Raw genomic sequence first — 19,322 nt, forward strand, 5'->3', positions numbered from 1 at the left:
TTTAAGGTATATTGTTTTTCCCTCAGGACCATGATCAGGTTAGATGGAAACTTAAGGGACTTTTCGAGTATAGATAAGTAGGTGTAATATAGTCTTATATGTAACCATAATAAAAATATGTAGATCTTCCTTCTTAATATTGTTAACTTTTACTTCTGATGTAATTTCAGACTTACAGGAAAACTACAAGAATACCGTTCTGTGTATTCTGCATGTGATACACATTCTAGGGACAAATGCAGAAAAAAGTCAGCTAAAAATTCCTCTTACCCCTTCACCCAGATTCCCCAATGTTAACATTTTACTTAGTCATTTTCTTTTTTTTTTTGACTTTTAAGGAATAAGTTACAGATATGATGCCCATTGCCCCTAGATATTTTAGTGTATATTTTGTAAAAACAAAGACATTCTTCTGTATGATTACAATATATTTATCAAAACCAGCAAAATACAGTGACTTAATACTATTATCTGACCAGCAGATCTCATTCAGGTTTTGCCAGTTGTTTATATAATGTCCTCTGTGGCAAAAAAAAAAAAAAAAAAAAAAAAAAAATTCTGATCCAGAATCTGAGTTAAAGTGTTACATTGAGTTGTATCTCTTTAGTAGCCTTTAATCTGGAATAGTTGCTCAGTCTTTCTTTGCCTTTTATAAACTTCAAATTTTTAAAATACTTTTGAATTTTTTAGAATATTCCTCAGTTTGTGCTTGTCTGAAGTTTTCTTTTGGATTCAGGTCATACATTTTGTCAGGAATATTAAATAGTGTCCACATGATGTTGATTTGTCCCATTATTGGCATCATCAGCTTTGATCACTTGGTTAAGGTGGTGTCTCCCAGGTTTTTCCAGTGTAAAATTACTGTTTTCTCCTTATAATTAAAAAGTATCAGAGAGGAGCACCTTTGGAAGTATGTAAATATTCGGTTTTTTATCAAGTTTATTCATTAGTTTCAAGATCTGGTGAATTTGCCTGAATCGCTTACAGCTGTGATGGTTGCCAAGTGGTGATTTTTCTAACCCATCATTCCTTTTACTTATGTATGTTTTGGTTGACCTTCTTGTAAGCAAGAGCTTTCCCTGCTGCCCCATGTAATTCTGTATTCATTGATTAATATGAGTTTAGACTCATGGAGTCTTGTTTTGTGTGTGTGTGTGTGTGGTTTGTTTTTATTTTTTTGCCATTTTAATTTTCTATTAAACATTCTTCCAAAAGCATTATTTTACCCTGTATCTTACTGAATTACAAGAAATCACATTAGCATTAGAAAAACTAGGAAGAAAGATAAATATGGATAATTAAACTAAACTTATACGAAGAAGGAAAATTCTAACAAAGTACTGAGAGCTTTACACATTTAATTAAATATGAGATTATAATTTGAAAAGTGTATCTCAGAGCAAACTTTATTTGTTCAGTTAATTTGGGGGGCAGGCTTGAACTCACAACCCTGAGATCAAGACCTCAGCTGAGATCAAGAGTTGGATGCTTAACCGACTGAGCTGCCCAGGTGTCCCTGTTCATTTATTTTTAACAACAAAAATACACTGATTTTTCAAGAAGGAAACACATTTTAGAAATATTTTTATTTTAAAAATAGGCCTTTCAGCTATGGATTTTTTCCCCCAAACTCCTATCAGATTTATTTTGATTTGGGAAGAAAATACTATTTGATGGCATGAAATGCAAAATTTAGAAGTTTTCTTTTAAACATCTTAATACAGGGGCGCCTGGGTGGTTTAGTCGTTAAGCGTCTGCCTTCGGCTCAGGTCATGATCCCAGGGTCCTGGGATTGAGCCCCACATCAGGCTCCCTGCTCGGCAGGAAGCCTGCTTCTCCCTCTCCCTCTCTCACTCCCCCTCCCCCTGCTTGTGTTCCCTCTCTCGCTGTGTCTCTTTCTGTCAAATAAATAAATAAAATCTTAAAAAAAACTTTTAAATGGTTCCTCATTACACTGTTCCAGTGAAATACGTTTTTCTTATGAGGCTTGCATACCATGGCATAGTCTGGTCCTTATTCATTTATGCCGTATCACCTTCAGCTGTTCTGGCCCACCAGTGGGTCTGTGCTACTAATGTTCATACACACACAAACACACATTCACTCAGGTGTGAAAACACTGTCTTTTGTTTAGATGTGTCTTCTCGTTAAAGTTTCATCCTTTCCCCAGGAAAGCCATTCCCATTCCTCTAAGAGTATTCTGCCCTTTCTGTATGCTCTCATAACATCCTTTCCAGCTATAGCACATAACGTTTCATACTTGTACAGAGTGTGAGGGCAGAGAACACTTCTGTCTTGGTCACTCAAGTCTCCCCAGGGTACTGTGAGAGCCAGGTATGTCGTTTGGCACTTCATAAATCTTTGAAGATGTGAAGAAGGTCCATCTTTTTCCATGGTATCATGCTGCTTATTGAATCTGTGGTATGTTTATTTTATTTGATAGGTGATCAGAAAACATTTGAATGAGTGTCATATAATCTTTACAAACCTATGAAGTAAGTAGTGGTGTTTTTATCCCCTGTAAATGGAAACAAACAGGCCTGTGAGGTTGTGACTTAGCTTTTAAATGACAGAGCTGAAAATTGACTCAGGTCTTCTCATTTAAATCCCATATTCTTACCGTTTCTTTTTCTATTCCAGTTAATAGTGATTTCTATATCCTTGCTGGGCGGTTCACATAATTATGTATCTTTGGTGAATACTTCAGATTTCTCTTAATCTGCTTCTGATTTAGAAACTGTAGTAAGTCCAAATTCATTCTGAAATCATAGAAACTACCATGTAGTGTTTTGTTCAAGTATCTTTTTTTTCCTTAATCCTGCAGAGATTTTCAACCTATGATCTATGATTGAAATCATATGCAAAACTGGGGTTTTGTGGGGCAAGGGTTCATAAATATGAGCAGCTTCTCAAACAGGGATATGTATATGTGTGTGTTGGGAAAGGAATGAACTGTGGTTCAAAAAGTATTTTCTAGATGATTTGGACACCAGAGGGGTTCCTACTCTTAACTGCAGTGCTGGGTTGACAACCTACCCTTTTTAAAATTTTTTTCAAGTTTTTAATTTTAACTCCAGTATTGTTAACATACAGTGTTACATTAGTTTCAGGTGTACAGTATGGTGACTCAACACTTCCATACTCAGGGCTCATCATGATAAATATACTCTTCAATCCCCATGACCTATTTCACCCAATCTCCTACCTACTTCCCTTCTGGTATCCATCAGTTTGTCCTCTGTAGTTAGGAGTCTGTTTCTTGGTTTGTTTCTCTTTCCCTTTTTTTTTTTCTCCTTTGCTCATTTGTTTTGTTTCTTAAATTCCACATATGAGTGAAATCATATGGTATTTATCTTCTCTGACTAGCTTATTTTGCTTAGCGTTATACTCTCTAGCTCTATCCATGTTGTTGCAAATGGCAAGATTTCATTTTTTTATGGCTGAATGACATATATCTATCTATCTATCTATCTATCTTCTTTATCCATTCATCTGTTTTATCCACATCTTCTTTATCTTCTTTATCCATTCTTCTTTATCCATTCATCTATTGATGGACACTTGTGCTGCTTCCATAATTTGGCTATTGTAAATAATGCTACAATAAACATAGGGGTGATGTATCCCTTTGAACTAGTGTTTTTGTATTCTTTGGGTAATACCCAACAGTGCAATTGCTGGATTCTAGGGTAGTTTCATTTTTAACTTTCTGAGGAACGTCCATACTTTCTTCACAGTAGCTGTAACAGTTTGCATTCTTACCAACAGTGCAGGAGGGTTCCTATTTTCCCATATCCTCACCAACACTCCTTTCTTTCTTTCTTTCTTTCTCTTTCTTTCTTTCTTTCCTTCCTTCCTTCCTTCCTTCCTTCCTTCCTTCCTTCCTTCTTTCTTTCTTTCTTTCTTTTTTAAAGATTTTATTTATTTGAGAGAGAGAGAGCATGAGTGGGAGGGAGAGGGAGAAGCAGACTCCCTGCTGAGCAAAGAACCCCACGTGGGGCTCGATCCCAGGAACCTGAGATCATGACCTGAGCCGAAGGCAGACCCTTAACTGACTGAGCCACCCAGGCACTCCACCAATACTCATTTCTTGTGTTTTTGATTTTAGCCATTCTGACGGGTGTGAGGTGATATCTCATTGTGGTTTTGATTTGCATTTCCTTAATGATGAGTGATGTCTTTGGAGAAATACCTGTTCATGTATTCTGCCCATTTTTAAACTTTTTTTTAAAGATTTTATTTATTTATTTGACACAGAGAGAGAGAGCACAAGTAGGCAGAGCGGCAGGCAGAGGGAGAAGCAGGCTCCCCGCTGAGCAGAGAGCCTGACATGGGGCTTTATCCCAGGACCCTGAGCCAAAGGCAGTCGCTTAACCGGCTGAGCCACCCATTTAAAAATGCCCCTGCCCATTTTTAAACTTGATTATTTGTTTTTGTGGTGTTGAGTTGTATAAGTCCTTTTTTTTTTTTTAAGATTTTATTTATTTATTTGAGAGACAGCGAGAGAGGGAACACAAGCAGGGGGGAGTGGGAGAGGGTGAAGCAGGCTTCCTGCCGAGCAGGGAGCCCAGTGCGGGGCTGGATCCCAGGACCCTGGGATCATGACCGGAGCCGAAGGCAGATGCTTAATGACTGAGCCACCCAGGCGCACCAAGTTGTATAAGTTCTTAATATATTTTGGATACTAACCCTTTAATGGATATGTCATTTGCCAAGTATCTTCTTCCATTCCGTAAGTTGCCTTTTAGTTTTGTTGACTGTTTCCTTCACTGTGCAGAAGCTTTTTATTTTGATGAAGCCCCAGTAGTTTATTTTTGCTTTTGTTTCCCTTGCCTCAGGAGACATATTTAGAAAAATGCAGCTATGGCTGGTGTCAGAGAAATTACTGCCTGAGTTCTCCTCTAGGATTTTTATGGTTTCAGGTCTCACATTTAGGTCCTTAATCCATTTGGAATTTATCTTTGTGTATGGTGTAAGCCAGTGGTCCAAGTTTGAATATTTTGCATTTAGCTGTCCAGTTCTCTTGATACCATTTGTTGAAGAGGCTGTCTTTTTCCCGTAGTGTATTCATTCCTCCCTTGTCAAAGATTAATTGACATATAAACATGGGTTTATTTCTGGGATTTCTGTTCTGTTTCATTGATCTATGTGCCTATTTTTGTGCCAATACCATACTTTTTTGATTACTGCAGCCTTGTAATGTAACTTGAAATCTGGAATTGTGATACCTCCAGCTTTGTTGTTGGTTTTTTTTTTTCCCCCAAGATTGTTTTGGCTATTCAGGGTCTTCTCTGGTTCCATACAAATTTTAGGATTGTTTGTTCTAGTTCTTTGAAAAATGTTGGTGGTGTTTTGATAAGGATTGCATTAAATCTATAGATTGTTTTTGGTAGTATGGACATTGTAACAGTATTCATCCAGTCCATGAGCATGAAATATCTACTTGTTTGGATTGTCTTCAATATCTTTCATTGATGTTTTACAGTTTTCAGAGTACAGGTCTTTTACCTCCTTGGTTATTAAATTTATTCCTGGGTATTTTATTATCTTTGGTACAATTATAAATGGGATTGCTTTCTTAATTTCTCTTTCTGTTGCTTCATTATTGGTATATAAAAATGCCATGGATTTCTGTATGTTGATTTTGTGTCCTGCAACCTTACCAAATTCATTTATCATTCTAGTAGTTTTTCGGTGGAGTCTTCTGAGTTTTCTATATTATAGTACCATGTCATCTATAAATAGTGAAAGTTTTATATCTTCCTTACCAATTTGGATGCATTTTATTCCTTACTCTTGTTGGATTGTTGTGGCTAGGACTTCCAGTACTATGTTAAATAATGACCACCTACTCTTAACTGCAGCGTTGGATTGACCAGTGCAACATACTAACTTCAGTGCAATCACTTGGAGGGCTGTGGTGATTTTTAAGTTTTAGTTAGAAAAATTATTTGGAAGGTGTAAGGAAAAATCTTAGATTTGGAATTAATTTGCCTAGAAAACAGAATTCTGAAATTGAGAAACATTTAATCATCATGACCTTGATTATTCTTCAGTGATTATCATCATGAAAACACTTATTTTTCTTTTCTTTTTTTTTCAAGATTTTTTTTTATTTGACAGACACAGCGAGAGAGGGAACACAAGCAGGGGGAGTGGGAGAGGGAGAAGCAGGCTTCCCGCCAAGCAGGGAGCCCGATGTGGGGCTCGATCCCAGGACCCTGGGACCATGACCTGAGCTGAAGGCAGACGCTTAACGACTGAGCCACCCAGGTGCCCCCAAAACACTATTTTTCTGCACACATATTTACTATTGGGCTAGAGAGGTCTTGAAAGCAGGGACTGGTGTCCAGTGTTCACCTTGTGCTTTAGTACTTAGCATAAATCCAGCACATTTAGGTGTGTGGTGAATAAAACTGAGCATTGTTAAGATAGATTCTTTGAATTAGAGTCAAGCTGGGTAAGGCTGGAGAAGAAGGAGGGGCCGGGGGGACAAGTTTAAAGTGAACGGCAGTGACCTAGGAGGGCTTTTAAGGTATGGCACTTGCTGAAGAGCAGCATTTAGAAGTTGTTTTGAGAATGTCCAGTTCCTTAGGCCTCTCTGCCTGAGACCTCACAACCCTCAGGTGGTGGTCTTTACCATGAATACAGCCATAATGCCCAAAAAGTCTTTTGGTACTTTGTTGAGGGCTTCTTCTGAGGCACATTATCTTTTTCTCTTCTTTTCATTTTAATTTTTTTTTTTTTTTTTAAAGATTTTATCCATTTATTTGAGAGAGAGAGAATGAGAGACAGAGAGCATGAGAGGGAGGAGGGTCAGAGGGAGAAGCAGACTCCCTGCCGAGCAGGGAGCCCGATGCGGGACTCGATCCTGGGACTCCAGGATCATGACCTGAGCCGAAGGCAGTCGCTTAACCAACTGAGCCACCCAGGCGCCCCTTTTCATTTTAATTTTTAAATAGGCCATTCCTGTACATGATACAAAGTTCAGTATGCACACAGTGAAATGTTTTGCTCCTACCCCTGCCCCCCTGTCTTGTTTCCTGAAGGCAGACAGCACAACCAACTTCTTGTGTATCCTTCCAGAGATAATTTGTACATAGTGGATGCATGTAATTGATCTTTTTTATAAAACTGGAAGCACTATTTAGCTCCTTATTTTTTATTTAACACATTATGAAGCTTGTTTTATACCAAGTTTTAAAGAATTTAGTTTTCATACCTGTGTGATATTTTATTGTAAAGATATGCCATAATCAGTCTCCTGTTAGTCATATTAATCAGTCCCCTATTTTAATAGCCATTGTGATTGATTCCTTTCTTTAGCTTAGTATGGAACTTTTATATAAGTCATTTCGAACACATTCGCGTATACCTGTTTGGAATATACATGTTGGATAAATTACTAAAAGTAGTATATCTGAATCCTGGTCTGTGTTATCTGTAGTTAATAGGTCTTGCCAAAATTGATCTTTATAGTTATACCAATTTAACTCATCAGTAATGTATATGCATAAGGGTGCCTATTTCACTACACCCTGGCCAACACAAATATTGTCTAACTTTATCTTGGTTGGACTGATAGGCAAAAATAGACTATTATTGTAGTTTTAATTTGCATGTCTCTTATGCATGAAGTATTGAGTATCTTTACATTTGTATTTCCTATTTTAAGAACTGTGACCATATGTTTTGCCCATTTGAGTGGCTGAAAACTGAAATTCAATCTTACTACCTTCCATTTCATGGGAGCCCAGTTGTCTGAAGTTAGAAGAGTATCTTCAGGGGTTTAAAAGAATAAATAAAATTATTCTCTGCTTTTTCTTCACTCTCCCTTCCTCTGCCTCTCTCATGTGTGTGATTTTATGAAATCTCCAGACACTTATGCTCTCCTCTAAATTTTCTTTGTAGTCAGATCTCAAGACCTCTGTGACCTAATGGAGATCCCTCTACTCCCACCATTCGTAATACAGTTTGTGAGGTAAAACCACAGACTCTTATGCTCTACAAGGACATGATAGGAGTTAACAATTTTTCCTTCTGTTAAAGGAAGCTAAATCCTGGTTATAGAGCCATTACCACTGAAGGTGTTTATTCCCAGGAGCTAGGGTACATAGCAGTATTTGTCCAGTAATTTTTTTTCTTTGATTGGGCCTTGGGGTGGTGTAGGGCCATAGACATTGAAGTTATATGTTGTATGTTCATTTTTTTATTTTGTTAATTGAGATAATGGATTTTTAATCTTTATTTTTCATTAATTTATTTGAGAGAGCTTGCACAAGCTGGGGGAGGGGCAGAGGGGGAGAGAGAATCCCAAGCAGACTGCCTGCTGAGCACGGAGCCCGATGCAGGGCTCGATCCCACAACTCCAAGATCTCGACCTGAGCCAAAACCAAGAGTCCTTAACTGACTGAGCCACCCAGGCGCCCTAATTTTTAATCTTTAAACTAGTGTATAGAATTGTGAATCAGTTTCCATGACATGTTCATATCTTACCCAAAGTTGTTATATGTTTCTCTAAGTTCTTACCTCTTTTTCTAAATTTTCAGTGTTCAGTAAATCCAGATAAATATTTGGTATGTTTGCTTTTGGCACTACAGCTTCACAAAGGCCTAAAAGTCCTGGGATGTGGTGGGGTTTTTTGAAATCATTTTCAAACATTCAGTTACCTTGGAAAAGCTTCTCTCTCACATGTAATTAAATACGTAAGTCCACATTCATATATAGATACACACAGATACACAAATATATGGTGTTCTCAGTATCTTAATCTTCAGTTTCAAGATTGCTTAGAGAAGCAAACATTATGACAAAAAACATTAATTGATGAGCTGAACACTAAAAAATTGTCATCTAAACATCCCATCTCTGTTAACATTAGCGTCTGTCTTTGTCTAAAGGGTTGTTGTCTTTCTTAGCTAAAGTCTCACTGTTATAAAAATTGGGCAATGCAGTACAAATACAATGTAGACCTGTTACAAAATAAAAATGCATTGATTTCATAAAGTCAGTGAAAATGATATTAAAGAAGTTGGAAAGAAAATATACAAGGGTATGAGTGTACTAGAAGCATTTCCAAAAAGAGTGCTGAAAGGATTCTGAGAGACTGGGGAATAGTGTTGCATCATGTTATCAGTCCATTATTTGGAAAAAGTATACCAAAAAACATCAGTGGTAGTCTTGACTTCTTGGGGAAGAATTAGTGACATTTTTTCTAACTTACTGATTTGAGGATTACAAAGAAATTTTAGTGCGTTGGTGAATTTGCACAATCTGTGAACAAGGATAAATGGAATACTGTAATAACGGCCTTTTGTATTTGGTTTTTACTTAGCATAACGTTTTTAGGATTCATCTGTGTTGTAGCATTTATCAGTACTTAATTCCATTTTATAGGTGAATAATATTCCCTTGTATGGATATTTTTTAACCCATTTTGTTATCCATTTATCAGCTGATGGACATTGTGTTGTTTCTACTTTTTGACTGTTAGGAATACAGTTACTATGAATTTTTATGTACAAATTTTTGTGTGAATACTGGCTTTCATTTCTCTTGGGTATGTATCTAGGAGTGGAGTTTTTGAGTCATGGTAACTCCATATTTAACTTTTGAGGAACTGCCAGACACTTTTCCATGATAGCTGTTCGATTTTACATTCCTACCAGTAGTGTATAAGGTTTTCAATTTCTGTGCATCCTCACTATTTCACTTAGCATAATATCCTCAGGGTTCATCCATGTTGTCACAAATGGCAAGATTTCTTTTTTTCTCATGACTGAATAATGTCGCATCATGTAATTGTACACTGCATCTTCTCCATTCATCTGTTAACGGACACTTAGGTTGTTTCCATATCTTGGCTAGTGTGAGTGATGCTGCCGTGAATATGGGAGTGCAGCTCTCTTGGAGATCCCATTTTCATTCTCTTTGGATATTTGCTCAGAAGTGGGATGGCTGGCAAGTATTTATTAAAAAATAGAAAACGTACGAATTAAGTATAAAGAGCTTCAACCCTTAAATTTTATTTTCTTTCAAGTCAGCCTGTTTTTCTTTATGTACTTTCTCTCTTGGCCATCTCCTAAGTACCATAATCAATATAAGTTACCATCTTTTAAGATTTTCCCAAAATGTAGATCTCTTTCCTTAGCCTGTTTCCTAAATTTCAGATCTGTATTTCAGCTTTCTGTTGACGCTTCCACTTGCCTTTCAGATGCAAGTTCATAGTCTTCTCTTACAGGCTGGTTCATCATTCTCTGATGTACATTTTTATTAATAGCATCATTTTTTTAGTAATCCATATTCAAAACATCCATCTCCTTTTTTAAATTGAAAAATTGCTTGGGGCACCTGGGTGGCTCAGTCAGTTGGGCATCAGACTCTTGATTTCGGCTTAAGTCATGGTCTCCGGGTGGGGTGGTGGGGTCGAGCCCCCATGTTGGGCTTCAGGCTCAGTGCAGAGTCCGCCTGTCCCTCTCCCTCTGCCCTCCCCCCCCCACCCCCTGCCCACGCTCGGGGGTGTGAGCCTGTCAGTGCACGCAAGCCCACACGCTCTCTCAAATAAAATCTTTTTAAAAAATTGCTATTGCTAATTGTAGCAGTCACTCTAAAAGTGCAGTTTCTAGATAACTTAAGATTTTCTGTTAGGGACAGTATTGTTGAAAGATAACTTTTTTCAAAGTTATGACAGATTTGAATGACATCTTTAGATCTTTTGCAGGTGTTATTTTTAAGTAGCCACCACTTCCTGGTTACTTGCTCAAAGATAGAGCTTGGATATTGAATGCCCAGTTGTTGAATTTATATACAAATGTGTATATGTCTGTGTCATATTCTAAATGCTAAGTAATTGATTTACATTAACTTTCCAGTGTTTTTCCATTGTTCTCTCAGGAATTGTTTAGTTTGTTTTTTTTAAGTATCTAGTATGGTACTTTTTACACTGTAGATAATTTATGAAATGTGTGACACAGAATTGAGAATCTTGAATTTTAGACCCTCCACAGTCTTGGTTTTCAACATTCTCTTCTGGTAGATAAAATCTTGAGACCCTATAGATCTGAAAAATGCCTTTATTTTATTCTTGCTTGTTTGGCAGATCATGTAATTATCATTTGGGAATAAATTTTTCTTAACCGACTGAGCCACCCAGGTGCCCCTGGGAATAAATTTTTCTTTAAAATGTTAAAGACAGGGCGCCTGGGTGGCTCAGTTGGTTAAGCGACTGCCTTCGGCTCAGGTCATGATCCTGGAGTCCTGGGATCGAGTCCCGCATCGGGCTCCCTGCTCAGCAGGGAGTCTGCTTCTCCCTCTGACCCTCCTCCCTCTCATGCTCTCTGTCTCTCATTCTCTCTCTCTCAAATAAATAAATAAAATCTTTAAAAAAAAATAAAAATAAAAATAAAATAAAATAAAATGTTAAAGACATTGTATCATTTTCTAGCTTACAGCATTGCTGTCTATTGAAGTCTGATGCCATTTCGATTCCTTTGTAGGTGCTCTGACTCCATCTGGTGACTCATGTCTTTAAGTTCTAAAAAATTTTCTTTTTTAAAAAAAATTTTATACTTCCCTCAGTCTTCTCTCTCCTTGCTTTTTGGCATACCTGCTATTAGATGTAAGTCATCTATCACCTATCCTCTAATTTTATTTTTTGATCTCCCATTTTCTTTCTTGATTTTTTGTTCTGCTTTCTGGATGACCTTCAACTCTTTTTTCTATCCTAGTTCTTATTCTTATTTTTGCTTTCTTTTTTTTTTTAGATTTCATTTATTCATCTGACAGAGAGACAGAGAGGGAACACAAGCAGGGGGAGTGGGAGAGGGAGAAGCAGGCTCCCCACTGAGCAGGGAGCCCAAGGCAAGGGCCCGATCCCAGGACCCCGGGACCACGACCCTAGCCGAAGGCAGATGCCCAATGACTGAGCCACCCAGGTGCCCCTTGCTGTCCTCTTTTAAAGAGCATCTTATTTCATGGATACAGTACTTTTTTTCTTTGTGAATCATCAAATGAAAGAACATGAAAGAGAATGCATAGAATAAAAGAAATTTAAGTATACATGTACATTCAGTATTCATTTCCTAGAAAGAAAAGATAATATGGATGGGTCTATACTTTTTTGTTCTTTCACTGTCATTTTATAGGACTTCAGGATGGAGTTGTAATAAACACATGTGTTCGGTCTACCATATTTTTATTTTCGTCCTCTTTCTTTCTATATACAACTCCTAGTCATCCTTCAATATAATTCAAATGTTTATTTCCTTCAGGATGCTTTTTCCAGTCCTCTCTCCTAAGGCCAGTTTTAGTATATGATAGTGTATGTTTACTTTTTCTTTTCCTTGAGTGTTCAGGAGGTAGTAGTAGTGGTTAAAAGTGTATGCTTTGGACAGAGACAAATCTAGGCTTAGATCCTGGGTCCAATATATAGCTCACTGTGGCATCGTATGACCCTGGTATAGTTATTTAACCTCTCTGAGCCTGTTTTCTATGTACTGTAGATACAGCAAAGGTACTTCTCATAGCAATGTAAGAGTGTATGAGAATGCAGTTAAAGGACATGGCACGCAGTAAGAATTGTCAGCCACATTGTTAGCCTGTAAACCGCTTAGTGGCTGCTACTATGTATCTCCAGTGTCCTTTAAAAATAGGAGACCCTTGATACGTGCTTTTAACACCTAGTCTCTACCTAAATACTTGTTATTTAAATGAGCATACCAAGCGCCCGGCTAGCTCAGTCGGTAGAGCATGATACTCTTAAATGAGCATACCAGATTTCCACAAATAGCCATCAAAGAACTTGTTCTTTGTGTCTACAAATTAAAAACAACTCCACACATATTTACATACTTTTATAAAGGGATGTTGGATGCATTGCTTGTGCATGAACTTATCAGTGACTTAGTGTGTATCAAACAATTTCTGAAGATTGATTTTGAGCCCTTGAAGAGGAATGATTAATTGCCCAAGAGTGGGCAGTTCTAAGCATTGATAAGAGTTCAAAATGTTGCGGAGGCACACTTACTAATCTGACCCTGGAAATACAACTCCACAAACATGTTTGTGGTTATATGTGAGGCCTGTAAACAGCATTCTTACCAGGGATGAAAGAGAATGAAGGTATAGATTTAGTGAGTTTTAAAAAATGAGCTGTGTAATACTTTGAAGTTTTTTAGCACTGTGGTGATTTCTGTAAATTATGAGTAGTATTTCACTTACTGGTCCATTCAACAAGTAGTTGAGTGTTGTCTATGTGCCAGGCATTTTCTTTTTGCTAGAGATACAGCAAAGAGTAAGACAATCTTGGCCCTTAAGAATTATAGCTGCAAGGGACACCTGGGTGGCTCAGTCAGTTGAGTGTCTGCCTTCGGCTCTGGTCATGATCCCAGAGTCCTGGGATCGAGTCCCGCATTGGGCTCCTTGCTTGGCAGGGAGCCTGCTTCTCCCTCTGCCTTTGCCACTCCTCCTGCTCGTGCGCTCACCTGCTCTCTCTCTCTGGCGAATAAATAAATAAAATCTTTTTTAAAAAACCACTTAAACAGGGGCGCCTGGGTGGCTCAGTCGTTAAGCGTCTGCCTTCGGCTCAGGTCATGATCCCAGGGTCCTGGGATCGAGCCCCACGTCGGGCTCTCTGCTCAGCGGGAAGCCTGCTTCTCCCTCTCCCACTCCCCCTGCTTGTGTTCCCTCTCTCGCTGTGTCTCTCTCTGTCAAATAAATAAAATCTTTAAAAAAAAAAAAAACACAAAAAAAAAACCACTTAAACAAATAAGAATTATAGCTTTGAGTGCATGTGAGTGTGTGTTAATTAGGAGCAGCACCTAGACACTAAAGAAGTAAAACAGGGTGATAGGTGAAGAATATTAGGTGGAGTGGGGAACCAGATTCTTTTAGGCCTCTCTGAGGGCAGGGATAATCCCAAAACCCAGGCCTCCTGACTCACAATTGAGTGTTCTTTCATAACATGCCAGTCTCTTGAGTAGAATTTTTAACAGAGGAAAATGATTTTACATGGAGTGTTAATGTGAGTGAAGCCAACTCAGATAAACATTTTTCTGCAATGGCCTGCAGGTGTATGACACTATTCCAGTGTTCCATATCATGTAAGCTAACCTTATTGCTATTTATCCACAAGATAGAATAATTTTAAGAAATATTACAGTAATCTTCATATGACTGCTTCCTTCTCAGGTTGCATTATTGTGGGACTTTGGAAAAATTCAGGGCCTTGAAGTAGATAATTTGAGTTTCCAGTTTAAATTTTATATACAGCTTTTTTTTTTTTTTTAGATTTTATTTATTTGACAGAGACAGCGAGAGAGGGAACACAAGCAGGGGGAGTGGGAGAGGGAGAAGCAGGCTTCCCGCCGAGCAGGAAGCCCGATGCAGGGCTTGATCCCAGTTCACCTGAGCCGAAGGCAGACGCTTAATGACTGAGCCACCCAGGTGCCCCAAAATTTTATATACAGCTTTAACTTTATGAAGAGGAGGATCAAGTTAGTAGCTCCTTAGCGCTTGGGTGCATGTTGATGGAATTTGTTCCCCATAGTATTAGGTACAGAGTAAAAGTCAATAGCTTTTGGTCACAAGTCAGTAATAATCATCCATTTTGTGAATATCGGAATACATTTTCTACTTAGCATTTGTTCTAAACTTTTTTATTTTTAGACGGGGTGAGGGAAGAGGTAGAGGGGGAGAGAGAATCTCAGGCTCAGGCCGTTCTCCACAATCCCACGACCCTGAGATCATGACCTGAGCTGAAATCAAGAGTTGGATGCTTAACTGACTGAGCCACCCAATAGCCCCCAGTTGCTCTAAGCTTTTGATAGAGTTAATATATTTTTGAGAAACATTTCCTCTGGTGCGTTAATTGCCACCATAGAATGGGTCCCAGCTTGAGGTCTGTGTGATAAATTACTATAAATGCTTGTAATGGACACTTGTAATGCCCAAGATCTTAGGCAAAAGAAACTAAACAGGTAAAAATTATGTAATCCTTAGTTGACACAGACCTGCATATCTGTATGTTCTAAGCAGCCTTTATGATGAACACGTTACCTCTTGGAGTGCCTAGATTTACAGAGTACCAAATGCAACAGTCATTTCCAAGCCTTCAAAAATTAATAGAATACCTGTTTTTTCTTATAGTGTGAGTAGGTGCTGATAAGTGGCATTCTTACTTTTTCCCCAAGTTTGGTAACCCCCTGGGGGGTGGACAGAGGAGTCAGAGCTAAGAATGTCAGCTTTGTCCTTACTGTATAAATACTGTATTATAAATACAATACCCTGATTGACTATTACCCACAGCTAGACACTGACAGCTTGACAACTCCAGACATTTCCTCGGAGGAGCCACCCCCAGGTGGCTTTGAGCTGAGGACAGGCATATACAGTTTGTTCTCTCAAATTCTCCCTTGTGAGGAGGAATGAGTGAAGGCTGCTAAGAGAAGATAGTAGTTCAGTGGTTCTCAACCTTCTACATGTAGGCAACAGAATCATGTGGAGAGCTTAAAAAAAAAAAAAAAATACAGATGCCTGGGACTCATGCCCGGAATTTTAGATTTTATTTGTCTGGCATAGTATGTCTATGAAAGTTTCCTGGAGTGGTCTAATTGTGCAGCCAGAGTTGAGAATCACAGCTCTAGTGGAAGTCCTACATATGAAAGAGGGGCTGGGGGAATAGAGGATGCCACCTACATTTATGCTTAGGTTCCTCAAGTGGTACTCCTTCCCAGATAATGCTGTTAACCATATCCTGGGTCATCTAGTACAGAAGATAAAATTGCTGTGGAGTCATGCTGTCCGATAGCATCATAACCTTGGTCAGGTTGCTAAGATTTTTAAGTAGGTTTTCTCATTTGTAAAATGGAGATAATAGTACTTAACCTCATAGAGATGTTTTGAAGCTCAAAAAAGGTAATGCATTTGAAATGCTTAGTATGATAACCTGACACACAGGATAAGTACACATCTAATCATGACAGTCATCATCTTTATTAGGTAATTTATCAGCATGCATGAAGTGTTGAAGGATTTTTTTCTAAAAAATCTATATTCATATAGATTGCCCAGTATCTGTTTGGTCTGTATTTATCATCTTTAATTGCAACTGAATATTAAATCTTAACCCTTCCTCAGTTGTATGGCATGTGGATTATCTCTTACTTTCCACAAATACTGCTAGAACCAATAATCATGTGGAAAGAGGAGTTCTTTGATTTTCTTGGACTACAGTTGCTAAAAAAAAAAATGAAATTACCAAATCATATAGGTATGGTCAGTATTATGAGATTACTCTAAATGGAGAGTATCATGTGATATTCCATTGAGAATGTGTGGATTTGCCATTTGCCCACTTACCAAGGTGACTGGATAAGGAAATGTTGAGCTACTTGATGACTAAAACAGCAAGGGATTGTCAGGGGACAGAACATGTTCTAAGCCTTAGATTCCTACATCAAGAAAAGGTATTCAGGGCTTAAAAACATAGTTTACATTTGTCAAGAACAATTTTGGTACACTTAGATGCTGTTTCAAGAGAACAATGATCTAATGTTTATCTTTTCTTTTTAAAAATAACAAAGGAAATACTACATTTGGCCATTAGCCAAGTTTTTCATTTATAGAAAAATAGGAACAACAGGCATTGTCTTCACACATACAGTTTTTCTGAGGTGTTTTTATATAGCTAAGTAATTACTAACCTTCTTCCCTTAAGTAGCGATGGCAAGTGAGAGGTTAGAATTGTTCTGAGAGTGTTCTGATGAATACTCTCAGTAAAGGAACTATAGATGACTTCATTTTATATGCAGAAAGCATATGGAAAGAAGATTATCAGGAAGTATATTCCTTCCAGAAATATAATTAGTTTGCTACTTGGCTAATGAGATCATATAAGCCTCTTGGTAGATGTTTAAAAAACAAAATGAAACATAAATATACATAATAAATGTGTGTGTGTGTGTGTATGTGTAGCTTATATGTTACACATTTTTACTTGTTTTTAAGGGACCAGCATCTATTCTTATTTAAAGCTAGATGTAAGTCAAATTTTGGAGAATAATTAAATACCAGCCCATTCCTATTTCTTTGTCACCATGTGAAATCAGTCAGCTTAAACACAATCACTTGCACTCCATGCTAATAACCCTTCTCTTGGTTTATTTTTGCAGGAGGTATATCGAATTCCAAAGAAAAGTCAAACTGAAAAGGAGAACACAAGTAGGTATTCAGAGGTACTCTGTGTATATGGCTTTACAAATACTCTTTTGGAAATATGCAGAGGTAAATGATAAGAACTTCAGCTGTTTTGTTTTTGAAACTGGACAGTATGTAATTAGGTAAATGAAATAATTGGTGTAAAAGTTTGGAAACTTGCCTTTTTATTCTTTCTTAGTGAATTTTTGCCAAAGGAGATGTCCCTTTATACTGCCTATGTTGTTGCTTTCCTTGAAATCATGGCTTTTAGAAGCTTTTCTTCCATTTATTCCTCTAGAGCAGGCATTGTTAAACCTGTATTCCTAAATGTCTGTGTAAGTCTTTACCTGTAGATGTTTATATGCAAAATCCTTTATTTACATGAATTTTTCTGGGGAAAATTCAAAACTTTCATCAGATTCTCAGGAAGCCAGTGATCCCTTACAAGGTTAAGAATCATTATTTCAGGGGTGTCTGACTGGCTAGGTCGGTAGAACATATGACTCTTGATCTCAGGGTTGTAGGTTTGAGCCCCACGTTGGGTTACTTAAAAATTACTTAAAAATCTTGGGGGAAAAAAAAGAAAAAAATCATTATTACAGAAAAGATAACAGGGAGGCCATGGTAGTCTGGTTTCTGGGTTTTACCACTTGGTTATTTTCCAATATGCTTCTTTAAAGATGAAAACAATAGATCAGTTATCGTGGCTATTGTCGATCTCTTGAGCCCTCCAGAATTGACCCAACATAAATAGAGGGAAGGAGCCAGTGTGATCATATTTTTGGCGTTTTTCCTTTTTGTTTTTTTTGTTTTGTTTTGTTTTTGGTCTTTTTCTCTATTTTTGGCATGAAGAGCTTTTTATAATCTTAAGTCTTATTGGTTAAATAATCTTATAGGTTAAAGCCCTGTGAGGTGTACTTTGCATCATTGTTGGGGTTTTATTTTTGTTTTGAATATTTTTAACTCTATTGGTTTAGTTTCTTCATAGCCAAACATCCTACTTACGGCTACAGAGAATTTCTCCTATAAGAAAGAAGGCAGGGTTGAGTAGTGCTGGTTGGCAAAACCAGTGGCACTGTAACCTTGGTCAGGCGAGCCTAGCTTCTCTGGGTTCAGTGAGTTGAAATCATTAGCAAGATGGGCAATACTTAAATATCTATGAGGGTTTCCCCCCAATATTTTGCCAATATCTAGTCTGGTGTACCCTCTGAGAGATGCCTTCTGAAAATTGTCTATAATGGATGATGACTGTGATCTTTTCAGGAAGCCACCTTTTGTGTGGCAGCTTTAGTCTCTCCTTCACATATGTGCCCCCCCATCAGTCTCAGGCTTTTTATAAGAAATACTTATAATTAAAGCCTGGCTTCTGAGTTACCCCTCAATGTCAAGCAGTTAAAGAGCCTAACACTTTTAAAATTCCTATGAACTGTAAAATATTTTGGGAAATATGTAGTCTAGCTTTACTTTCATTTTATAATATGAAAAAAATCAGCCAGAATAAATGGAACAACTTCTCTACCTCACATATTATAAGATGCAGAGTCAGAATATGAACTGTTAGTATGATTCCTTTTCTTACTTTACCAGGATATAGTGAAGAAATAGCTACATTTTAAGGAAGTTAATACCAACACAAGGAACCTTGTTTTAAGAAGGAAATAGGGTGGTCATGGGCAGACCTAGATGAAACTAGATAGTAGTACTTCCCAAAAGAATGATGTGTTCTACTACCCTGTGAGCTGGAACAGTTGTTTTAATTGTATAGCATTTTCTACCAGCGTGTGGTAGAGATGAGTTCTGTTCTCACTGGCAAATGCTCATACATGGCTCTTGATTAACCGTTTTTGCAAATAAATGGAGTTTTGGGCCCACCAACAGGAGAACTACAAGAATGGCGTATGTAAACCTAACCCTGCCACTAGGGAAGAAAACAAGTAATAGCATGTTTTTCTGAGGTGAGAAAAAGAAAAAGCAGTTAGTGTTTATTGTGAATCTGCTCTGTGCTGTGAGAGATATTTTATAAGAAATTCTCTTAAGAAGAGAGCAATCCAATTAATCAGGGTAGCCGTGCTAACAAAGCAGCAGCATGTGGTACCAGTTAATTTATATTGAAATATTCAGTGGTGGGA

At 37.7% G+C, this 19,322-nt stretch overlaps 1 protein-coding gene across 6 annotated transcripts in view; it reads left to right on the forward strand.

Moving 5' to 3' along the window:
- The window catches only part of SETD2 (SET domain containing 2, histone lysine methyltransferase), a 125,317-nt gene that overhangs the window by 67,234 nt on the left and 38,761 nt on the right, over positions 1-19,322 (forward strand). For all 6 annotated transcript variants that reach the window (XR_004922090.2, XM_036107698.2, XM_036107704.2 and 3 more), the window contains one exon: positions 17,169-17,217. Coding sequence is in view for 5 of the 6 variants with exons in the window: in XM_036107698.2 (XP_035963591.1) it covers positions 17,169-17,217 (49 nt within the window). In the remaining variant the exon portion in view is untranslated. Of the gene's footprint in view, positions 1-17,168; positions 17,218-19,322 lie in introns of those variants that run through there.

Source organism: Halichoerus grypus, chromosome 1, assembly GCF_964656455.1.
Source record: "Halichoerus grypus chromosome 1, mHalGry1.hap1.1, whole genome shotgun sequence".
NCBI lineage: Eukaryota > Metazoa > Chordata > Mammalia > Carnivora > Phocidae > Halichoerus > Halichoerus grypus.